Raw genomic sequence first — 22165 nt, 5'->3', positions numbered from 1 at the left:
AAGATTGAAACTTAATTTAGTCAAAGGTCTTCTTGCAGTATTACAAGGAATGGAAGCAACTATTTATTCCAGTTATCATCTTATTGAATAGTTTAAGCAAAACCTACAGGGTCCTTGTCAGATATTATGATTTGCTTTTCTGAAGAGTTTGTACATTCCAGGGACAATAACTTTGGAGTCAGTCAATACAGGTCACTGAACTTAGGTTCAGTTTGTACCAGGAATTGTAAGGATCTGTTTGTTAGTTTGTCTTTGTTTTCATCTGTGCTTTAGGCAGCTAGTGAATAATTTAGTTACTCAGGGAGTTTTGGCACAAAACAATCCATACATCTATACAAGGTATTTATGTGTTTGACTTTACATCAGGAATATGAGTCTCTCTTTATGTTGAGAATTTCTTATATGTAGTCAGTACTTGATGCCCGCATCAATGGGTGAATCCATCAGGCCCAAAGGCTGCTACAACCACACACATGGAAAAGAAAAACTAGGAAAGATCTGCCTGAGTGACAAATCCTCCTACCCCTCATTGCTGATTGAATAGATACTATTAAGACCCAGGCCTGAACATTTTCTTTTTAAATTGGACTCAGTTCAAATTAATCAATGGTCTCAGGTGACTGACCCAAATCTCCAGTCTCCACATGTGAATCTAGACAATGAGTAGTGGCAGGTTATTCCCTCATGAAAGACTGCAAATGATTTATATTGGATCGCGTCTTTGGTATTCATGAGACAAGAGGGAGCTTTGTTTCCAAATGTAGTTATTTATAATAAAAGAATCTGCAGTTGAAGGAGAATTGTTTAAAATGTAATGATTCTTCTTTCTAAATAGTTGCATAGTGACTAAAACATTGGTATACAATAAGAGCAACACCAGGCTCTGTGGTGCGGGTTAAATGCGAATTGTATTCTCTCGTGGACATCCGAGAATATTCTAAAAGTTCACACTTTCTCAAGTATTTTGAAGTGTTTACCAAACTCCTTTTGAGATGTGCCCATCAATAATCTGATCTACTTCTTGTCTCCAATTTAATTAAGTTGTCTGAAAGTAAGTTTAAGGCATAACAGGATAACTCGACTATGTGGAATGCCTATCCTGTGTCATGGGGGGAGTTGTGGAAGTTTCAATGTGGTCTAGACAATCACATGTACGGGAAGTGATTCCAGCAAGAACTTGAGCTCTAGATTTTTGAACTCAAGCAGAGGTAGAATCACTGGGGCATATATGAAGTGTGTTTAACAAAATGGTCACATTGCAGATTTAGAGTAACCAGGCAAAAAAGGAACAGATAAATGCTTAGCAGTTTAAGAAGACCAGGCACGTAGTATTGGAGTACCATGAATCTATATGTCTCTAATTGGTTTTCACCCCTGGATGCTGGTGTGGGTAATGGCACATCAGAGGAATGCATCAAGAGCTAACCTTGTGACACCAGAAGAGGTTCAGCTGCACAGATGAGGACTGCAAAGACAATAGGAGTGGGTGATTTGACTGGGGTGTTTATTTAGCTGTAGACATGACTTCAGGATTGTATGTTGCCTTCTTGGTTCCAGAACCAAGATGAGATTAGCTTTTTTTAGGGCAGTGAAAAACCAGAGACTGTGGTTCATAGATTCACACAGCAGAGAAGCAGACTCTTCGGTCCAACTACTCCACACCGACTATGTTTCCAATATAAACTAGTCCCATCTGTCTGCATTTGGCCCATATCCCTCTAAATCCTCCGCAAATCGCTTATATGTTTTGCAACAGGGGTTCCAGCACTGATTCCTGCAAACACCACTGGTCACAAATCTCCAGTCAGGAAAAAAACCCTTCCACCATGACTCTCTGTCCTCATGGGTAAGTCAGTTCTGTATCCATCTTACCAATCCACTGATGACTCAATGTGACTTCAAGCCCCCATAATTTTTGTAATACCTTTCTTACATGCCTTTTCTATCTCCTGATTTATTTTCTTCCCCACATCCATAACGTACAAGAAACAATAACAAGAGGGCATAGACTTCAAGTGATGTGCAAACAAGACTGATGTGAGAAAAAAAATTTCACACAGTTGTTAAAAGTATGGAATGCACCAGCTGGAGTCGGTTCAACTGAGACATTCAAGAGGGCATTGGATTTTTCTTTGGATAGAAATGGCATATGGGAAGATGGGAACAGGCAGGAGATTGACATTAGATAATACAGACCAACTAGATAGTAGAACCGGTGCAGGCATGATGAGCCAAATGGCCTCCTTCTGCACCCATAATAATTGATACTGTCATCCTCACCTGGTCTAGCTACGTGAGATTCTAGGCCCACAGCAATGTAGTTGACTCTCAACTGTCCGCTGCAAAGACCTCGCAAGCCAGTCAGTTCAAGTGCAACTAGAGATGAGCAATAAATGCTGGACCAGCTCAATGCCCGCATTCCATTAACAAATTAAAAACAAAGTATAAAGATTAAATTCTCCCATAACTGCTACATTACCTCTGTTACAAGCTGTGATAATTTTTTGTTTAATGCACTGTCCAATGCATAACTACTGTTGGTGGAAAATAAACTACTCCCACCAGTGTTTTCTGAGTCTTACTACTCTTAATCCCCATTCATAATGATTCTGCTTCCTCATTTTCTGAACCAATATTCTTTTCCATTAATCTCCATCCTTTATTATTAGGCTTACACAACCTCTTTTTCCATTCTGCCAGTCATTTTGAAATGTTGCATACACTGGAATATTTGTTTCCCATCTTTGGTCACTTTGTTCTTACATCTAGTGATGACAATTAGATCTAAACCATATCTTTCTCATTTTTTCCCCCACAGGTTCATCTGTCTTATTGCAGATTCTCTGCACATCCAGACAAAGTATCCTCAATTTTATTTTTACAACAGTTCTCGGAAGCACTATTGCCACTAAACTCTGCTGCTTCTGGTCCCATCAGCATGTACTTACCCACATTGATAGGCATCACTCTTATCTCAACGTTTCTATTTGGATTTGGATTTGGACATATCTCTTCACCTGAAAATCTTCCCTATCGCTGTAGTTTAAAACCATTTGTCCCTATTCTGGTCATAGTAGTCTATGCACTATTGTGCTTTGATATTCTGTTCCCTTTCTGTCATACTCTACTATTACTTGTACTGCAATTCTGGACTACTACCTTGTATTTTGTCTTTAACTTGCATTTTGGAAGAAGAAACATAGACAGACAATACAAACTCAAAGGCACAACTTTGAGGGGAGTACAGGAGCAGAGGAAACGTGGAGTTCAACTGCATGATTCTCCAAAGGTGGCCAGGCAAATTGAAAGAGTTGTTATGAAGATTTATAGGATCCTTGGGTTTATAAATAGAGATAGAGTATAAAACAAGGAAGCGACGCTACATCTCATTGTTCAGACCTTATTTGGAGTATTATGTTCAGTTCAAGGTGCTTTATTTAGGAAAAGATGTGGGGGTTTGGGTAAGGACAAGGGAAAAGATGCCTCAAGCTCTAAAATTGTTGAACTTGATATTGAATCCAGAAGGCTATAGAGTTGCCTGCCACTTCAATACACCACTTTGTTCCCTGGCCAACATCTCTGACTCAGATCTGTTGCAGTGCTCCAGCATAGTTCAGCACAAGCTGGAAGTACAGCATCTCATTTCCTGCATGGGGTCTAACCTTCTGGAGTCAATATTAAATTTCACAATTTCAGGGCTTGAGGCACCTTCTCCTAAGTCCTTACCCTAACCCCCACACATCAGGCTTTGATATCACATGGTCTGTTATTACATACAACCCACTGTTAGACACTAATCATCCCCATTAGCAGTCATTCATTCTCCGAGGGTGCTCATTATTCACTCTTTTGTCTGTCCAACTGTTCTTCTTTCTGTTTGGGCTCTATCTCTTTGTTTTGTTTTGTATTTCAGGCATCTGCAATTCTTTCGGTTTGTTTGCCCCAGAACATCAGCTGAGTTTCTGGATTAATAGTCTTGCAATAATAGCACTAGGCCTCCGCCATCTCATTACCCAATGTCTGATCCTCAAAGTTTCTGCAACAATATCATATGAATTGAACAGGTAACTAGTTGCAAAAATTGTATTGTGGTAACTAGATTTCTAATTAGACCAGAAAGTGGTTTTCCTTGGCCACATGAATCAAGCCGACCCTATTAGATGTTTAGAGATTTGTGGCAACAACCTTCATCATAAGCAGCATGGGTATAGGTTAGAGTGGTGCTGGAAAAGCACAATAGGCCAGGCAGCATCTGAGGAGTAGGAAAATCGACGTTTCAGGCAGGAGCCCTTTCTGCTGAAGGGCTCCTGTCCGTAATGTTAATTTTCGTACTCCTCGGATGCTGCCTGACCTGCTGTGCTTTTCCAGCACCACTCTAATCTTGTCTCTGGTCTCCAGCATCTGCAGTCCTCACTTTTGCCTTTGAGCAGCTGGTATGGTATAGTATAGTGTAGTGTAGTGTAGTGACTTGACATGCTCATAGAAGGACTGGTTTCAGGAGTGTGCTTTTCGTGTCAGTTGCTCCAATGTGATGCAGATTTACTGATCAGCACCAAGAATAAGCTCAAACTTCTGACTGTATCTGTATACGTTGAAAATTAGCATGACTGCAAATACTCCATGCTCTTGTGGATACATAGATCCTGAGAATCCATGCCTTCATAGTTTTGTGCTGCTGATTTTCTTCTATTTTAGAACACATTGCAAAGATAGATAATTATTACGGCCAGTTTTTCCCATTGCCAGCATGTGTGATAAAGCCATTGATAAATCTAACTTTGTCAGTGCCTATAGTTCAATAGTGATTGCTGTTGTGACATTGAACCATATCCTGAACTGTCCTTAGAGTCTGAACCAGCAAAAAGTTCGATATTCCCATGCTGCACTCCTGTTGCGTTGACTGATATTTATATAAATGTTACATAAATGGGGAAAGGTAGCCCAACAGTAACACAAACATAGCAAGAGATTTGATGGAAGGGGAGAAGTGGGGTGACAAAAAAAATTGAGAGAGAGATTTCTAGTGAAGATACAGCATATTGGAGTCAACATGCAAGACCTGAGTTGGTGCATAAACAATATAGGTGGGATGAGAGTTTCAGTTTACAGAAGTAGTAGGTTGGTTACGGGTAGTTTGCAGGGATAGGGATAAGGCAGGAGGGGATTTCTATTCAAAAGCAAGGTTTATTATGGTAATAGCGTCTGGTTTTAATTTTAATTTTCTTTATACATCAAATAGACTTCATAAAATGGAATCTTCTTCCAGGGTACAGGAATCACTGACAAAAGGTCTGAATCCCATACTTCAAATTGTTACAGCATTCTGTGACAGATGACACGGAGAAACCCACAACCGGATGTTGCTATTTAGTGATCTGTAAAAGCAGTTTTTAAATCTTTGTACATTGAAAAGAACCAAAAAAATTCTACATACATAAAAATAATTATATGTGCACTCTCTTTAATTTATGGGACACTGAAGAGTTTTAGCAGCTGGTCTCTGTTCAGGTTCAACTTCTCATCACAGCCTGCAAATCACTTTCTCCTCAGCCATCTGTGTCAATCCTGTGTGCTGTGGAGGGAATCAGAGGAAACAGTTATTTTGCAGGAATAACCAAATCTTCAAAACAAAGAAGCTGATGAGACAGCCTTATTACTGAAGAACTTCAACTGAAAAGTTAATGGGTTACATTTTCAGATTTAACTCAAGGTTCAAATGAATCAAACATTTCCATCACTTTCATAAAGGCAAAAACACTGAAAGCAAACAAAATCCTAGTTTGCAGCAGTAACAAACTTTTAAATTGGACAAAAATGCTGATTGCAACAGATTTATTCTGTGTGGGTTGGGAGACGATGAAAAGTCCTCAATGACATGGTGAGCTCCTATTCCCAGTTCTCTAGATACAAATTTCACTTCCATACAGTTACCTTCTCCACTGAGATTTTACATTTCTGTCATTAATATGGAACATTTCCAAAAACTTTCTGAAGTGATACGGTCAGTAATACCTTGGGCTTGGGGTGGATAAAAATATAGCAAGACAATTAAACCTTTATTCAATTGAACCTTGCTTGAATTCATATTAACTGTCCTTTCTATTTAAGTGCTTGCATGATGTCTTGCAAAATAAATTTCATTCCCCCCAAATTATGTTTAGCTTTGATTTCCATTTGCAACTCTTCAGATAATGTAGCAGTCAATATACAAAAGCAATCTAACCTACAAAAAGTTCAGGCTTGGGCTTTAACAGGAAAGTAACTCATTTCCCACACAAGTGTCAGACATTAACCATTTCCGACAATTTCCCCTGACAATCAATGTGGTGTAAATGAGCCAGCAAGTTCTCAAAATACAGGTCTCTCAATCTCCTGCACTCATTGATGGACTAGTGTCTGTTTAACATAGTTATTTTTCCTGCAAGATCCAGTTCACGATCTCATTTATTAATAAACTGATGGCCAACAGGAATGGCGTGGATGTAATTTTGAATATAACTCACATTGCTTTGGTATCCTGAGGGATTCATTATCTGCTGTCATGACCTGGTGCAGAACCCCTCGGAACAAATAGATCACTTTTAGGCTCTTTTCCTCTCCGACACATGGGTCATAGAATCCTGGTACACTAATCTGTAATAAACATATAGTTTGTGAATGATTATACAAATGGAACACACAACCGAATTCAGTAGGAAGAATCTGGCAACGTACACTATAACAGGTCGTCAAGGAAATTAAAACTTTGCTCTCCCCATTTAATTACAACTTTATTTTGGAACTTTAACTTACCTCACTGGTATGTAGCAGCTTAACTCAACTGGCAGCACATTGAACTTTGAGACAAGTAATTGCAGGCTCAAACCCTGTTGCAGTATTTGACTATACAATTCGGACTAACAGACCAATGCAGTAATGTGGAAATACTGCACTCAGATGAAATATTAAATTGAGATTATTTTAGCTGGGTGTATTAGAGCAGGTTCTCCAAGTTACCTGGTCAACAATTATCCTAAACAATATCAGAACTGAACAGCATTGCTATTTGTGAAAGGTTCTGTGTGCAAATGGACTACGTGTTTCCTTATATTGCAACAATTACTGTACTTCAACTGTACAAGACATGTTCTGAGATGTACTAAGGTCACAAAAACATTTTAAATTAAAGTTCATTCTTTGTTTAATAGAACATATCTACGTTCAATGTTGAGAAACTACCCGAAGAATTATGAACCGGGTTCAAGGTTCCTGAGTAAAGGGAATGAATGGGCAGCATAGTGATTAAACACTTTGACCAAGTGGTATATTATAAGGATCTTTTTGATGGCCACGACAGAGCACAGAGGTGGAGAGATTTGAAAAGAGAACGAAAGAGCTGGACATTATAGTATGGGATGTTACATCACTGCTTGGATCAAATTCCCACATCATAACACTCAATAGTTTGCAGTCACCTCAGGTCAGCAGGTTACACGTTACAGGCCCTCTCCAGAAACTTGAGCAAATATTGTAGGCAAGCAGCACTTAGGAGCAGCAGCACCACTGAAATGCCACCTCTCAGATAAGCTGTAAACTAGAGCCCTGTCTGTTGCCTCAGGTGGATATAAAATACCCCGTGGCACTATTGCAAAGAAAAGAGTAGGGGAGTGGTTCACAATGTGTAAATATAACCTTGGTATTTAAAAAAGGGAGGGAATCAAAGGCCATTAGTAATAGGTAAAAATGCTAGAATCCATTATTCAGGATGCAGTAACTGGGCACTTGGGAAAATCACTATGAGTAGGAAGAAATCATGGTTTACCTTTTTGAAGGTGTAATAGTAGGTAAAGGGAAACCAGAGAAATGTAGTATATTTGGATTTTCAGAAAGCATTCAGCAAGGCACTAGAGGAAATTGCTGCACAAAATTATGTCCATGGGATTGGGGAAAAATACGTTAGTTCAGATAGGCTAATGGACAGAAAACAGGATGTATAAATGGACTGGCAGTTTTCCAGATAGCAACGTGTAACTAATGTTGTGTTGGGAGGATCAATGTAAAGAGCAGTAGCTCAAGCAATCTAGATCGAGATTTGGATGACTGGACCGAATGTAATGTAAAAAAAGTTTGCTGACAATGCAAAGTTAGGGGAGAAAAGAAACTGAGGAGCTTGCAACGAGTATGCAAAGGAACACAGTCGGGCTAAGTAGATGGATATGAACTGGCAGATGGAATGTAAAGAGTATAAGTATGAAATTCATTCCTGATGAAGGGCTTTTACCCAAAATGTCGATTTTCCTGCTCCTTGAACAATGCCTGACCTGCTGTGCTTTTCCAGCACTACTCTAATCTAGACTTTTGCCATAAGTATGAAATTATCCACAATGGTGGGAAGTATGGAAAAGAGGAATAGTCTCAAAAGATAAAGCATTATTAAAATGCTGGTAATAAGAATTTGGATTCCTCTGCACTTGAATCACAGAAGTAAAATGATCTCTGGTGCTCTGGTTTCTTCCCACGACCCAAAGATGTGCGGATTAGGTGAATTGGCCATGCTAAATTGCCCATAGTACATCAGGGAGGTGTCGTTAGTTGCATTAGTCAGGGGTAAAATGTGGAGTAATAGGGTAGGGGAATGGGTTTGGGTGGGTTGCTCTTCAGAGGGTCGGTGTGGACTTGTTGGGCCGAAGGGCCTGTTTCCATACTGTAGGGATTCTATGATTAGAAAGGCAAATTGTACATTAGCTTTTACTGCAAAAGAATTGAAGAACGTACAAGAATAAGAAAGTCTTGATACAAGACTTTGGTAAGATCACAGTAGAAGACTGCAGAAGGATGGATGTACTTACTTTAGAGGAATTGCAACAAAGGATTACTAGGATGGATTCTTGGAATGAGGCTGCTGCCCTATAAGAACAGAGTCGAGTGGACCCATGGTTTCTCAATGTCAGAAGAATGAGAGGTGATCTGACTGAAAAGCATAAAATTCTAGGACAGCTTGGCAGGTTGGATTTTCAAGAAAAATGCTCCCTTTGCTCCTGAATTAGGGGCATAGATTCAGGATAACTAGATTGTCACTTAGGAATGAGATAAAGGGAAATTCTTTCACTCGAAAGATTGGAACCTTCAGAATTCTCTGCTCCAGAGTACTGTGATGCCAGTTAATGAGTATATTCAATACTGTGATCCAGATATTTTTGGTCAATAAGTTAGGATAGAGGAGCTGATGTGGCATTTCAACCATGATCTCACTGAAAGTTGAAGGAGGTTTGAAAGACTGAATAGCTATTTCTACTCCCATTTCTTAGCTAATGTGTGTCTTAGCCAATAAGTATCTCCCAATCAACATCTTAAAACAGATTATTGCATCATTGTCACATTGTTATTCGTAGGAGCTCAGTCTGTATAAATTGGCTTCTGTGTTACTTTAATTACAATAGTAACAACACCTCAGAAGTACTTAAATGGCTGTAATGTGCTTCAGGAAGTTGAGGCTATGAAACGGTTGCATAAATGCAAATACGTCTTTGTTTATCTTCTTGATCACTGCTGAGATAGACTTGGGAGCCACACTTCTGCAGGTCAGAAGAAACCTTGACGAGAGATTGAATAAGAGGAAGCAGGTACGGCAGGTAGTTGAAAAGATAGAGAAAGGGAAAAAAAAAATTCTCTTGGTCCAGAATGAGAGCAGTGAAAGCAATACAGTGTTGGCAAACCAATGCAAAGGGCAACTTTTTATCAAATAAATATTTAGCCTCACCTTACAGGCTTCAGTAAGAATGAGTTTTGACTCCTTTACCAGACACTGAAGAGGAACTGTCACATCAATCACCTTGGCCCTCTCATTCTTCCCACTGCTGTCAGTCACAAACTTTCCATACCAAGCATTGGTAATAATTAAGCCTGAGGAGACAAGTAGATATTTACACACGTTCAGCAATATCATATTCACACAGACATGACCAGTACTGCTGTACAAAGCAGTGGGGGTCTAAAACAGAGGTTCTCAATACGAAGTTCATGAACAGAACGATTCTTAAGGATTGTGATGAAAGCTTGGGGGTCAGTGGATTCCTGTCTTTGTCGGGTCTGGCACAGCGTGGCTATATTTGTTAATTTGGTCTGGGTTTATCTGAATTATAATATTCAAGATATGAAACATCCATAGCAATTATTGATTAGCTTTGGCTTTCTTTCCATTCCCATTCTGCGCTTTGCCATTTAGTACAGAGGGGATTCCAGGATTGTGTGAATATTGGACTCAGGGACCCCCTCGAATGTTCATAGACTCTTGAAGAATGAGGCTATGGATCAGACGAGAGAATTTCTCTCTGAAACGACATAAATATTAGCAGAAGGCAGATACATAGAGAGGACTGGAAACATGGCTATCATCATCTTCTCACATTATATTCAGAATCTAAGGATGATGATGTTGAGAAGTGCAATTTCTCCGCAGACATAAGCCACAGATTTCTCTCCTCCTCTTTCGTGAACATATGGGTCCAAACTGGCTTACATTTTTTCATTATCTTCAGCCATGATATTCACTATTTTGGGAGAAAGTGAGGACTGCAGATGCTGGAGATCAGAGCTGAAAATGTGTTGCTGGAAAAGCGCAGCAGGTCAGGCAGCATCCAAGGAGCAGGAGAATCAACGTTTCGGGCATGAGCCCTTCTTCAGGTATAAGAAGGGCTCATGCCCGAAACGTCGATTCTCCTGCTCATTGGATGCTGCCTGACCTGCTGCGCTTTTCCAGCAACACATTTTCAACTCTTATTCACTATTTTGCTCAGGTAGACATTACAAAGTAAATTAATCTCTCAGCTTTGCATTAATTCAGAGGAAGAATTTCATTTTTCAATAAACTTTCCGATGTTTTTCACTACGGTTTTGTAGCTCAAGCCACTTTACAGTCAATGGCTGGCTGATGCAGCATTAATGGGTGAGAAGAAAATGCAGCAAACAAATACCTGACAGATGATTGAAATTGAAATCCAGATAAGCAATATTAAGTTCTGACCTAGTTTGGACTCTTCTATTTCTATTATCCTCCTCACAGACTCCTGCATCAAGCGGACCTTAAAATTAAAAGCAAAAACTATTAAAGAAAGTCTTAGTACTTTTAATAGATTACTCCCTACTCTAAACGATGTACATGCAATGAATTAACTTTCCTACTCGATACAGAAAATAAACATTTGTGAATTTCTCATGGCCAATTTTTGTAACTCAAACCCTCCATTCCTGACAACATCTTGGCAAATCTTTTCTGAACTCTCTCCAGAATAACAAGATCCTTCCTAAATAGGGCAATCAGAACCGCACACATTATTTCAGAAGAGGCCTCATCAAGTTACTGTACAACCTCAACATGATGTCCCAACTCCGATATTCAAAGGTCTGAGAAAATTAGGGCAAGTGTGCCAAGTGCCTTCTTAACCACCCTGTTTACCTGTGATGCAAGTTTCAAAGAATTATGTGCCTGAACCCTTACCTCTCTGTTCTACAGCACTAGCCAGGGCTTTACCATTAATTGTGTAAACCCTGCCCTTGTTTGTTTCACCAAAATGCAATACCTCACATTTATCCAAATTAATCTCTGTCTGCCATTTCTTAACCCATTGACCAAATTGATCAAGATGTCTTTGTAATCTTAGAGAACCTTCTTTGCTGTCCACTATACCACCAATTTTGGAATCACCTGCAAAATTACTGACCACGTTTCCTATATTCTCATCCAAAGCATTTATAGAAATGACAGAGTGGACCCAATACCAACCCCTGTGAAACAGCACTAGTTATAGGCCTCCAGACCAAAAACAACCCTCCATCACCACCCTGTCTCTTACTGTAAAGAGAATTTTGCATCCAATTGGTAAACTCACCCTGAATCCCGTGTGATCTAATTTTATTAATTAGTCTATCCATGCTTTCGGATTAAAGCTCCTAAGTCTAGCTGCAGTCTGAAACCATGTGATCCAACCCAAAAACTAGAACCAGGAGGAGGCAAGTTAAGAGACATTTCTTCAGGTAAAAGATGGTAGAAGTGTCAAACTCTCTCCCACCTAAGTAGTTGAAGCTAACTCAATTAATAGCTTTAGGATTTCTTTTTGCTAGCTAAGGTTATCTAGAGACATGAAGCCAAGATAACACAACAGAATTACGATACAGGTCAGTCATGAACTTAGTGAACAGTGCAACAGGCTATATGAGTTGAATGATTATTTATTCCTACGTAACTGCTGTGAAGAATGTTGCTGTCACATATAAGCAGATGAATGAGCAGCAGTAGGCTACTCAGCTCCTTGAGCTTGCTCTGCAATTCAATAAGGTCACGGCTAATCTAATTGTAACATTAAATTAGCATTCCCACCTACCCCTAACAATCTTTCAGCTCCTTCCTTAACAGAATTGACCTACCTCTGCCTTTAAAGTTCTGTTTCACCTTTTTAGGAAGGGAGCTCCAGACTCACGCCATCATCTTGGGTGGGGAACTCTGATTTTAAAACAAGTAATCCCTCTCTCAGATTATATGAGATTTATACCATTTCCTCTCCTTGTTTCAACGATTGCACTTACCGCTGCCTCAGCCTCTTGTTTCTTCAATGCTATAGTACTCGATGAACTTTCTCTTTGTTTCTCTAATTCTCTGTAACATATGCACACAAAACAAAACAGCAGGTTATTTAAGTGACCACCAGAAGTCTCAAATTTTTACACCCAGTAAAACAAAAAAATAGTATTAAAAGGATTTCCTAACAAAGTAGGAGAAATACAGGGAAAAACAGCTGAAAATAAACAACCTGAGCTACAAATCTTCTCAAAACTCGCTATGAGCAATCTAATAGGGTTTCATTGATTTAGTTATTTTTAAATCAACCTGTTTGGACTCATTATGACTCACCTCTTGGGTTAGTGAGAGTTGAACTTGGTCCAATTAGCTCAAACGTAGAGACATTACCACATTGCAACAAAAGCCCAAGCCTACTGTATAGTGTAGCCATAAAGAGCTATAAAGTTATACAGCATGGAAACAGACTCTTTGGTCCACCTAGTCCACGCTGACCATGTTCCCAAACCAAACTAATCCCACTTGTCTGCGTTTGGCCCATATCCCTTCAAATATTTCCTGTTCATGAACGTATCCAAATGTCTTCTAAACAATGTAACTGTGCTAGCATCCACGACTTCATCGGCAGTTCATTCCACACACAAATCACTCTCTGCGTAAAATAGTTTCCCCTCGTGTCCTTTTTAAATCTTTCTCCTCTCACCTTAAAAATATGCCCCTAGTTTTTGAACTCCCCCACTCTAGGGAAAAGACCTTTTCTAGTCACCTTATCTGTGCACCTCACAATTTTATAAACCTCTGAAGTCACCCCTCAGCCTCAACGGCTCTAGGTATAAGGACCCCCAGCTGTCGGCATTAATTTGAGTTTGAATGGCTCCAATACAGAAGATGATATTTTACCAACATAGTGTACTCTATTAATTTATTGCAATCTCCGTAAGCTTTGATGGAAACCTAAACGGACTGTCACAGTTAATAAACAAAGTTAAATTATGTAGTTATATCATTTCAAATCTTTACAATTTTGGTAATTAGATATATAATTTATTCAATATTGAAGTTAGGAGGTAATAATACTGATTTAATTATAACCTCGTAAATCAATGAGAATAAAGTTTGGCGTACATGTTATTGGTGTCAAGGTCTTCCTTTCTGTGAAAAAATATTCTCGGGTGATCCTTCATCTAAATACTAAGCAAGTCTTAGCTTCTGAGACGAGCCATTTTCAGTCTAATAAAGGTCATAGGCAAAAATTACCTCACAGAAAGAGAACAAATTCATTTCAGCTAGTGCTGTTGACAGCCAATTGATAACTACATTTCTCTACCAGATTGTTGTGGAGTTGAGACACATCAGAAACTTTCTCTTGTGCCACCCAGTGGCCTGTACCATGATAGCTGTCACAGCAAACTTTAAATGGGAAATATTGACATAGAAATTTACAATAGCAAAGATTGCAATGAAAATTCATATTTAGGAAAGAAATCTGAACTGGAGAAAAATAATTAAGATTTGCATGCAAAATATTTAAAATACTTCATGCAATGGATTGAAGATAAAGTTGTAGGTAAAAATCTAACAAATATGTGTCATTTATATAAACTAAATGGTAAAGATCGAAGAACAGACTATCCACCAGGTTCTAAAAGATTGCATTGGAAAATTTAGAAATTGAATAGTGGACACTTTGGATCAGCTACAGGCAAGTGACAAACCAAGGGTATCAGACAGTTTATAAATAGAACAACACCATTGGCTTAAAATAGTGCCTAACCGATCCAAGAATCTAATAGCCAGTTTGCAAAAACTGAGATAGTACTCACATTCTCTTACTAGGTTATACCAGAGTATTTAGTAATCATCATAAATTTCTAAGTGCACAATGGATTTCAATATCAAATAGCATTAGTTTGCTTTTCCTCTTTGGATGCCTGGGGCTTTCTGCTCTCTATGGTTCAGTAGAGAAGAAGGTAGTAGTACATTATCGTGAATGAACAACTGATCAGTTGCAAGTGGAGAATGAAAAATACAGAAGGAATAGAGAAGAAAAACCTAGACAGTTTGACAGCCAGGCAAAAGCACACTCACTTTTCTTTCTGCATTCGGAGGTAGGGCTTGATGATAAGCCGGTGCATGGCAAAATAGAACACTAGAGGTCCAACTGTAGCATAGAAGATGGCACTGGGCAAGAGTTGGTCTGTTAGATGAATAGGGAAGAAGTAAGTCTGGCTGGCTCGATTTAACCTGGAGCAAAAGAAAGGTTTAAAAACAAAATTCAGGAAGGAAAAGTAAAAACCATGAACACAGGTTATTCTACTGATTAAAGGATTCCAGTCCACTAGACAATCCTTAGGCATTATAATAAGGCACTGCGGCAGTTTTATTTGCTCATGATATACTGATTCAGCAGCTGGACACCCACTTCTAATTGTTGGGATGAGGCTTGTACAATAATTCGATATCATAAAATGTCCAAAAAAGCATTATAAAACAAAGTATGACAAAGTTATATAAGGAGATTTAGGTCAGATGACCAAAACCTTGAGAAGGGTTAAGGAATACCTCAAAAAAGTGGAAAGCAAGGCACAAACATGCAGGAATGGTACTAGTTAGAACCTTGACAAGAGAAGGTGGTAAAGCAAAAGAAAAATCAGAGAAAACAAGAGGCCAGAATTAGAGCAACAGAGATTTCATAGAAGCCTGGAGTCTGGAGAAGATTACGGAGATGGGTAAGGCAATGCTATGGAAGGATTTGAAAAATAAGGTAAACATTTTAAAACCAAGACATTGTTTGACTGGGAGTCAATGGTGATTAGCAAGCACAAAGCTGATAGGGATCAGGACTTGGTGCAAGATCAAACTCAGACAGGGAAGATTTAGATGACCTCAAGTTTATGGAATGACAAAGACTAGAGACCATCTGGGAATGCATTGGAATTGTCAAATATAAAGACTTGGCTGCGGATTTTAGTAAGACATCAGTTGATGCAGGGGCAGAGGCAGGCAACGTTTCAGGGTTGGAAATAGGCAATCTTAGTATTGGCATATGAATTTGGGATCACAGGCAACACCAAGGTTACAAACAGTCTGGCTTCATCAATGGCCTTTGCCAGGGAGAGGGATTGTGTCAGGTAATTAGGGAATGAAAATAGGAGGAGGGACCAAAAAAAACATGCCTTCAGTATAGGCCCACTCTGCATGTGCAAAGAGTTTCAGAAGGCTTTTCTATTGCTAATGCATCAGTTGAGATTCACCTAAAGCAACACAGCCCTGAAAATGAACCTTTAATTTTACTACTCTGAGCAGTGCCTCTGCTCACTAACCTAAGGAGGAACACAAAAAGAATCAACAGCTTGCTTTTGATAAAGAAAAGTCACTCCCGTTTGTGAATACTTGTTGCCATAGTCACTGGATGCAGCTTCTACCTATCACGTGCTATTAAGATGATCATATTCTGGAAGGGACTGAGGAAATGCCAAGGAAGGAACAATCTCTCAAGATTAAAAAAATGAATAATTACGTACGAAGTGTTTCACAGTCTGTAGGATGGTCCCAATGACTCTTAAGAATCGGATAAGCTCGTTTACGTCCTTGAGCCTGTGTCAACTTTATTTAGATAGTGACTGATCTGTATTCCATCCACCTGCTGTGTTCCGTATCTCTCACTACAGTGATAAAAGTCATACAGCATGGAAAGAGCCTTCAGTCTAACTCGTCCATACCAGACGTTCCAATCTGACCGAGTCCCATTTGCCAGCATTTGGTCCGTTTCCCTCTGGATGGTGTCGTGGATAGTGAAGAAGATAATCTCAAGAGTACAGGGACCTTGATCAGATAGGCAAATGGGCCGGGGGTGGCAAATAGAGTTTAATTTAGATTCATGCGGGGTGTTCATTTTGATAAGGCAAACTGAGGTAGGACTTATACAATTAATGGTAGTGCTTTGGGAAGTGTTGCCGAACAAAGAAGCCTCGGAGTGCAAATACATAGTTCCTTAAACTTGGAGTCACAGGTAAACAGGATGGTGAAGGCAGTGTTTGGACCATGTCTTCATTGGACATAACACGGAGTATAAAAGTTTGGATGTCATGTTGACTTTAGTGAAGCTACCTTTGCGTACAATTCTGGTTCGAGTTAAAAAGCATGGAAAAGCACAGTAGGTCAGGGAGCATCCAAGGAGTGAGAGATTCAATGCTTTGGACATAAGCTCTTCATCAGGAATTCCGGTTGCTCTTCTACAGGAAGGTTATCATTAAAAACTTGAGACAGTGCAGAAAAGAGTTACAAGGATGTTATTGGCACTGGAGGGTTTGATTTATAGGGAGGCGCTGAATAGGCGGTGGCTTTTGTCCCTGGAGCATCAGAGGCTGAGAGGTGACCTTATAGAGGTTTATAAAATCATGAGGAGCATGGATAGGATGGGGGAAGTCCAAAAGTAGAAGACATCGGTTTAAGATGAGAGGGGAAAGATTTAAAATGGTCCCCAAAGATAACATTTTTACACAGAGTTGTGTGTATGGAACAAACTGCCAGAGGAAGTGGTGGAGGTGGGTACAATTACAACATTTAAAAGGAATCTGGTTGCGATATGATTAGGAAGGATATCTTCACATAATAAAATTCTACTGGAGAGGAAAAATAGCAACACAACAACATCTTTTCGGTGCCTTGTTAAAAACAAGAAGGTATAAATATTTTTCATAAAATTTAAACTGCAAAGCTATTTCTGTCCCTGCTCTCTTGGTACAATCAGACAGAGACAGCCAGATAATCCACTTTCAATCTTTGCCAAGCTCTCTCATTAATGAGCTGGTTCAAGCAAATGAGGAGGAAGAAGTTGAACCCCAACTTGTGTAATTTCTTATTTGGCTCTCTAATGGAAAAGTCTTCAGAAATCTTTGTAATTCCCCGTGAGAAACCTATTTGTGGGAGATTGTAAAGACTACATCCTTTTATCTTACTTTGTTTAGGATTGTGGATTGCATTGTATAAAAGGAGTGGCTGTACTTTTAAAATGTAAGGTACTGAAACCCATTGTGGGGTTACAGTATTGCTTTGCAACCAGTGGAGCAAGGAGGTAAACAGAAGGCCTAGCAACAGGGTGTGTCTACAAAAGTGAGCTCTGGACAGCAACAAGGAGCTGACCGGTTTGTGGGTACCGAAGGTTAGCAGCTTAATGATAACTTTCTGACTTGTTACTGGATAGCTGTACAGCTTGTCAGTATGAACAATATTGAAAAACCTCCAGATCTTTGGAACTGGAAACGCTGCTGTCTTTCTCACTCCGTAAAATATTTGAAGCTAAAGAAAGCATGTTGTTTTCTCCCATTAGTAGCTGCAAGCTGTTGCTTTTAGCTAATAAGTCACTTTCATTTGTTAATCAGTCACTATGAGCTTACTGTGAGTAAGTGAAAGAACCTGAAGGAAAAGATCAAAAGAACTTGGCAACTAAAAGAAACACCCATGCAAATTGTGTGGTCTGGTGCTATAGAACTGCTTTCCTCATAGTTTATTCATTCCACCAAAACACCAGTTTTCTTTGTCCACCTGTGTCTGTTTGAATGTGTATGTAACCTGGGGCAGGAGTTTAGAAGTAGGTTAGAATCTATTTATTTGCAATAAATAATTGTTCAGTGCAGAAACTTGGTCAGTATTTTCTGTTAACCTGAATCTATCAGACAGGTAAATTGGGGGGATTTGCATACTTTGAAATTTAAAAAAAAGCTTCTGTGACAACTCCAGGAACAACTCATTTGATTTCCGGTGTGTTACAACAGTGAGACATAGCAAGACCTGCAGGGTTAAAGAGAAGGACTGAAACTACTCTATGTCACTAAGTAGCACAGCAATTACACACAGCACCTGAAAAATGGTAAACTTGCAACAAATCCCTCAAGTCAACAACTCTGGCTTCCTAACTTGGACAAAGAAAATTATCTTGAGAATAAGCCACGTGATCTTCAGTACATACTTAATTTTGAGGGACACTCCCTGAGGCACTCCGATACTGACGGTTGCTCCTAGGATGCTGTGTCTGGAGATCTTCCTCTCGGCACCGTATTCAACCAAAGTGCCGAAGAATCCAGTCCTGCAGGCAGAACCACACCAGACCCATTCAAACATTGTTACCTCTGTGCAGTTTTCATTCCTAGTTATCTATTATAATTTTCCAGCCTGTAGCTCACCGTTAATTATAATTAAATTTTACGTATGAACACCCAATACTTTGGTGAGATCCCTGTCTGTGGCTTATTTTCAACTGTGTGCTATTCTCTATATAAATCACCTGAACCTTGATTCACTTCCAGTCTGGCAACACAAGCCTTCATTCTACATAGGAACAGCCTGAAACTCTTAGCGTTTCATCCTGTAATTCACTTCTACACATTTATTCTTAGAAACACTTGAAACCATTAACCTTCTAATTATTATTAAAGTTACCTTGCTTTAATAAATATTTAATATTGTACGCTGTGCATTAGAATTGCCTGTTTCTTATACAGTCTAAATAATTTATATTTAAAATTACAACAAAAAAAAGCTTACTTGATTGTCCCCTTTATTCTGGTTTGATCATCATCCTGGAACTTGTATTGGTAGCTGATTAGCATAAATGAATGAGGAATTCCGAGCTGTAAACAAATCAGCAAAATTAGTATGTGGAAAAATGTGAAACAGACTGAAGCAGCGTATTGTTTTAATGTAGAAAAATCACAGAACTTGGAGGTACACAGGGATCTGGGTGTCTTGCTATATGAATCATAAGAAGTCAGTACACAGGTACAGCAAGTAATGAAGGGTGTAATGCTGTTGTTTATTGCGAAAAGAACGGAATATGAGAAGGGATGTTTTATAAATATTGTATAAAATGTAGATGAGGTCTAACTTTGGAGTACTGTTTACAGTTTTGTTCTCCTTACTTACGAAAGGATCTAATGTAATGGATTATGAGCGATTTGGATGGGGATTACTCAGTGATATTAAGGATTGGTAGTGGGGTACGGGGTGACTCATCAGATTTACTTTAAGGGATCTGGTTTAAACCCTTACCAGGCTGATCGGATAGAAGTATCTACTATGTACAAGCTACAGAAGGCCAATGTAAGATGGATTTGGAAAGCATTAATGCAACGCCCTAAGTATCAAGCCACATTAAATAACATACTTTTAACTGGACACAAGCTGCTAATCTGTTAATCAAAGATGTAGAAGTGACAGATGTAAATGTTACTTGGGCATGGTTGAACTTACAACGGTGTAAAATGAACTATTTCCAACCCATACTGAACTTGTACTGTGACCATCATGAATGGAGCTAAGATTTTGAGCTCTGCTCAACTCGGTCACAGAATCAGTTACCTAATTATCAGAACTCCTAGGTCAAGTGCTACATGGGTTCGATATAATATAAACTCTCTCCACACTACTCCTGACAGTGTTTGATAGGACAATGTGGAGGAAGCTTAAATATGATTGCGACATTGGTTAAATGTCTTGAGAGTATTTGATGGAACAGCATGGAGTGATCTTTACTCTGTACTTAACCAGTGTAGTAGCTATCCTGACAGAGTTTCTAATGGAAATGTGTCGAAAGCCTTTGTAGCATCCAGTGCCTTTAATCAGTTCTTGATATCACACGAAGTGAATCAAACTAACTGATGACTTCCATCTGTGATACTGGAGACCTCAGGAAGAGGTGGAGATGGATTTGCTGCTTGACACTTCTGGCTGAAACACTTGCAAACACAAACATTGCTGCCTTATCTTTTGCACAGATATGCTGAGCTCCCCATCATTTGTAGCCTCTTCCTCTTGTGAGTTGTTTTAATTGTCCATTACTATTCACAACTGGATGCAGATAGAACTGCATCCACTGGTTGAGGAATTGCTTAGCTCTGTCTATCACATGCTGCTTTTGCTATTGGCATATAAGTATTTGTGTGCAGCGGTTTCACCAGGTAGACACCCATTTTTAGGTATGTTTGATTCTTCACTGAACCAAGGTTCAACACTGCCTTAATGGTAGTGGTAGAATGGGGGATATGCCAGTCCACGACATTGTAGACGGTGTTACAATTATGTACAATTCTGCTGCCAATGCCCCACATTGCGTTATGGATGCTCATTCTTGTGCTCCGAGATTTATTCCAAATCTATCCTATTTAGTTACAGTGATAGCATGACATAACACCATGAGGAGTATCCTCAAAGTGAAAATGGGACTTTTTCTCCACAAGAACTATTCCTACTGACTCTATCGTGGACAGATGCACCTGCAGCAGGCAGATTGGTGTGGATGATATCAAGTATGTTTTGCCTTCTTGTTGATTCCCTCAACACTTGCTGCAGACCCCATCTTGCAGCTATTTAAAAAACCCTTTAATTCATTCATGGGATGTGGGCGTTGATGACTAAGCCAGCATTTATTGCTCATCCCAGAAGGGCACTTAAGACTAACCCACATTGCTCTGGCCTTGCAGTCACATGTAGTCCACAATATGAGTGAACCAGGTGTGTTTATTTGACAATTAGCAATGGTTTCATGGTCATCGTCAGAATCTTAATTCCAGAGTTTTGTAAATTGAATTCAAATTCCAGGATTCGAAGCAGAATTCTACCTGGGTTTCTGGATTAACAGTCCAGTGATAATACCACTTGGCCGTTGCCTCCCCTTAGGACTTCATCAGCTCAGTCAGTAGTGGTGCTGTTGAGCAACTCTTGGAGATGGACACTGACCTTGAATATTTCCTCCAAAGTGGTGTTCCACATGGAGAAGATTTGATTAATGAGCTGAGGTGTGTCTGGTAATCAGAAGGAGGTTTCCTTGTCTGACTGGATGCCATGAGACTTTGAGTGATCTGGACCAAGGGAAACTCTCTCTCCCTAGTGTGTATATCTCTGTGCTGTCACCTTTGCTGGGTCTCTTGTTCTGGTGAGACAGGACATACTCAGGGATGGTGTTAATGGTACATGGGACATGACTTGCAAATTATGATTCCAAGAATATGACAATGTCAGGCTATGGTTTCACTAGTGGATGGCACAGCAGTTAGCACTGCTGCCTCACAGCACCAGAGACCCGGGTTCAATTCCCGCCTCAGACGACTGACTGTGTGGAGTTTGCACATTCTCCCAGAGTCTGCGTGGGTTTCCTCCCACAGTCCAAAAATGTGCAGGTTAGGTGAATTGGCCATGTTAAATTGCCCGTAGTGTTACGTGCAGGGGTAAGTGTAGGGGAATGGGTCTGGGTGGGTTGTGCTTCAGCGGGTCGGTGTGGACTTGTAGGGCTGAAGTAGGGCTGTAGTAATCTAACCTAATGTAATCTAGTCTCGCCTAGTGATAGGTCAATTAAACCAAGAAAGACTGGCAGATTTCCTTGACCAAAGGACATTAGTGAACCAGTCGTTTCTTTTTACAACAACTGACAATGATTTCAATCATCATTACATTTTCTATTCTAGATTTTTTGAATTTGAATTTTATCTTCTAACATGATGGGATTCAAGCTCAGATCTCCAGATCATTACCTGGGTTTCTAGATTACTAGTTGTGTAACAGTATCACTGCGTTTCATTGCCTTCTCAAATTACCAGGAGGAAGGAAAAGATACAC

At 39.5% G+C, this 22165-nt stretch overlaps 1 protein-coding gene across 1 annotated transcript in view; it reads right to left on the bottom strand.

Moving 5' to 3' along the window:
* Positions 1 to 5183: 5183 nt before the first annotated feature.
* LOC140486994 (dnaJ homolog subfamily C member 11) overlaps positions 5184 to 22165 on the bottom strand; it is a 44011-nt gene continuing 27029 nt past the window's right edge. The window contains exons 9-16 of the mRNA XM_072586316.1: positions 19100 to 19185; positions 18525 to 18641; positions 14642 to 14797; positions 12562 to 12631; positions 11003 to 11060; positions 9740 to 9882; positions 6504 to 6633; positions 5184 to 5572 (exon numbers count right to left, since the gene is read on the bottom strand). Coding sequence (XP_072442417.1) covers positions 5547 to 5572; positions 6504 to 6633; positions 9740 to 9882; positions 11003 to 11060; positions 12562 to 12631; positions 14642 to 14797; positions 18525 to 18641; positions 19100 to 19185 — 786 coding nt within the window. The 3' untranslated portion in view covers positions 5184 to 5546. The remainder of the gene's footprint in view (positions 5573 to 6503; positions 6634 to 9739; positions 9883 to 11002; positions 11061 to 12561; positions 12632 to 14641; positions 14798 to 18524; positions 18642 to 19099; positions 19186 to 22165) is intronic.

The sequence above is a fragment of the Chiloscyllium punctatum genome, chromosome 16, assembly GCF_047496795.1.
Source record: "Chiloscyllium punctatum isolate Juve2018m chromosome 16, sChiPun1.3, whole genome shotgun sequence".
Lineage (NCBI taxonomy): Eukaryota > Metazoa > Chordata > Chondrichthyes > Orectolobiformes > Hemiscylliidae > Chiloscyllium > Chiloscyllium punctatum.
Note: the sequence above shows the minus strand (reverse complement) of the source record. Positions and strands in the feature narration are given on the sequence as shown.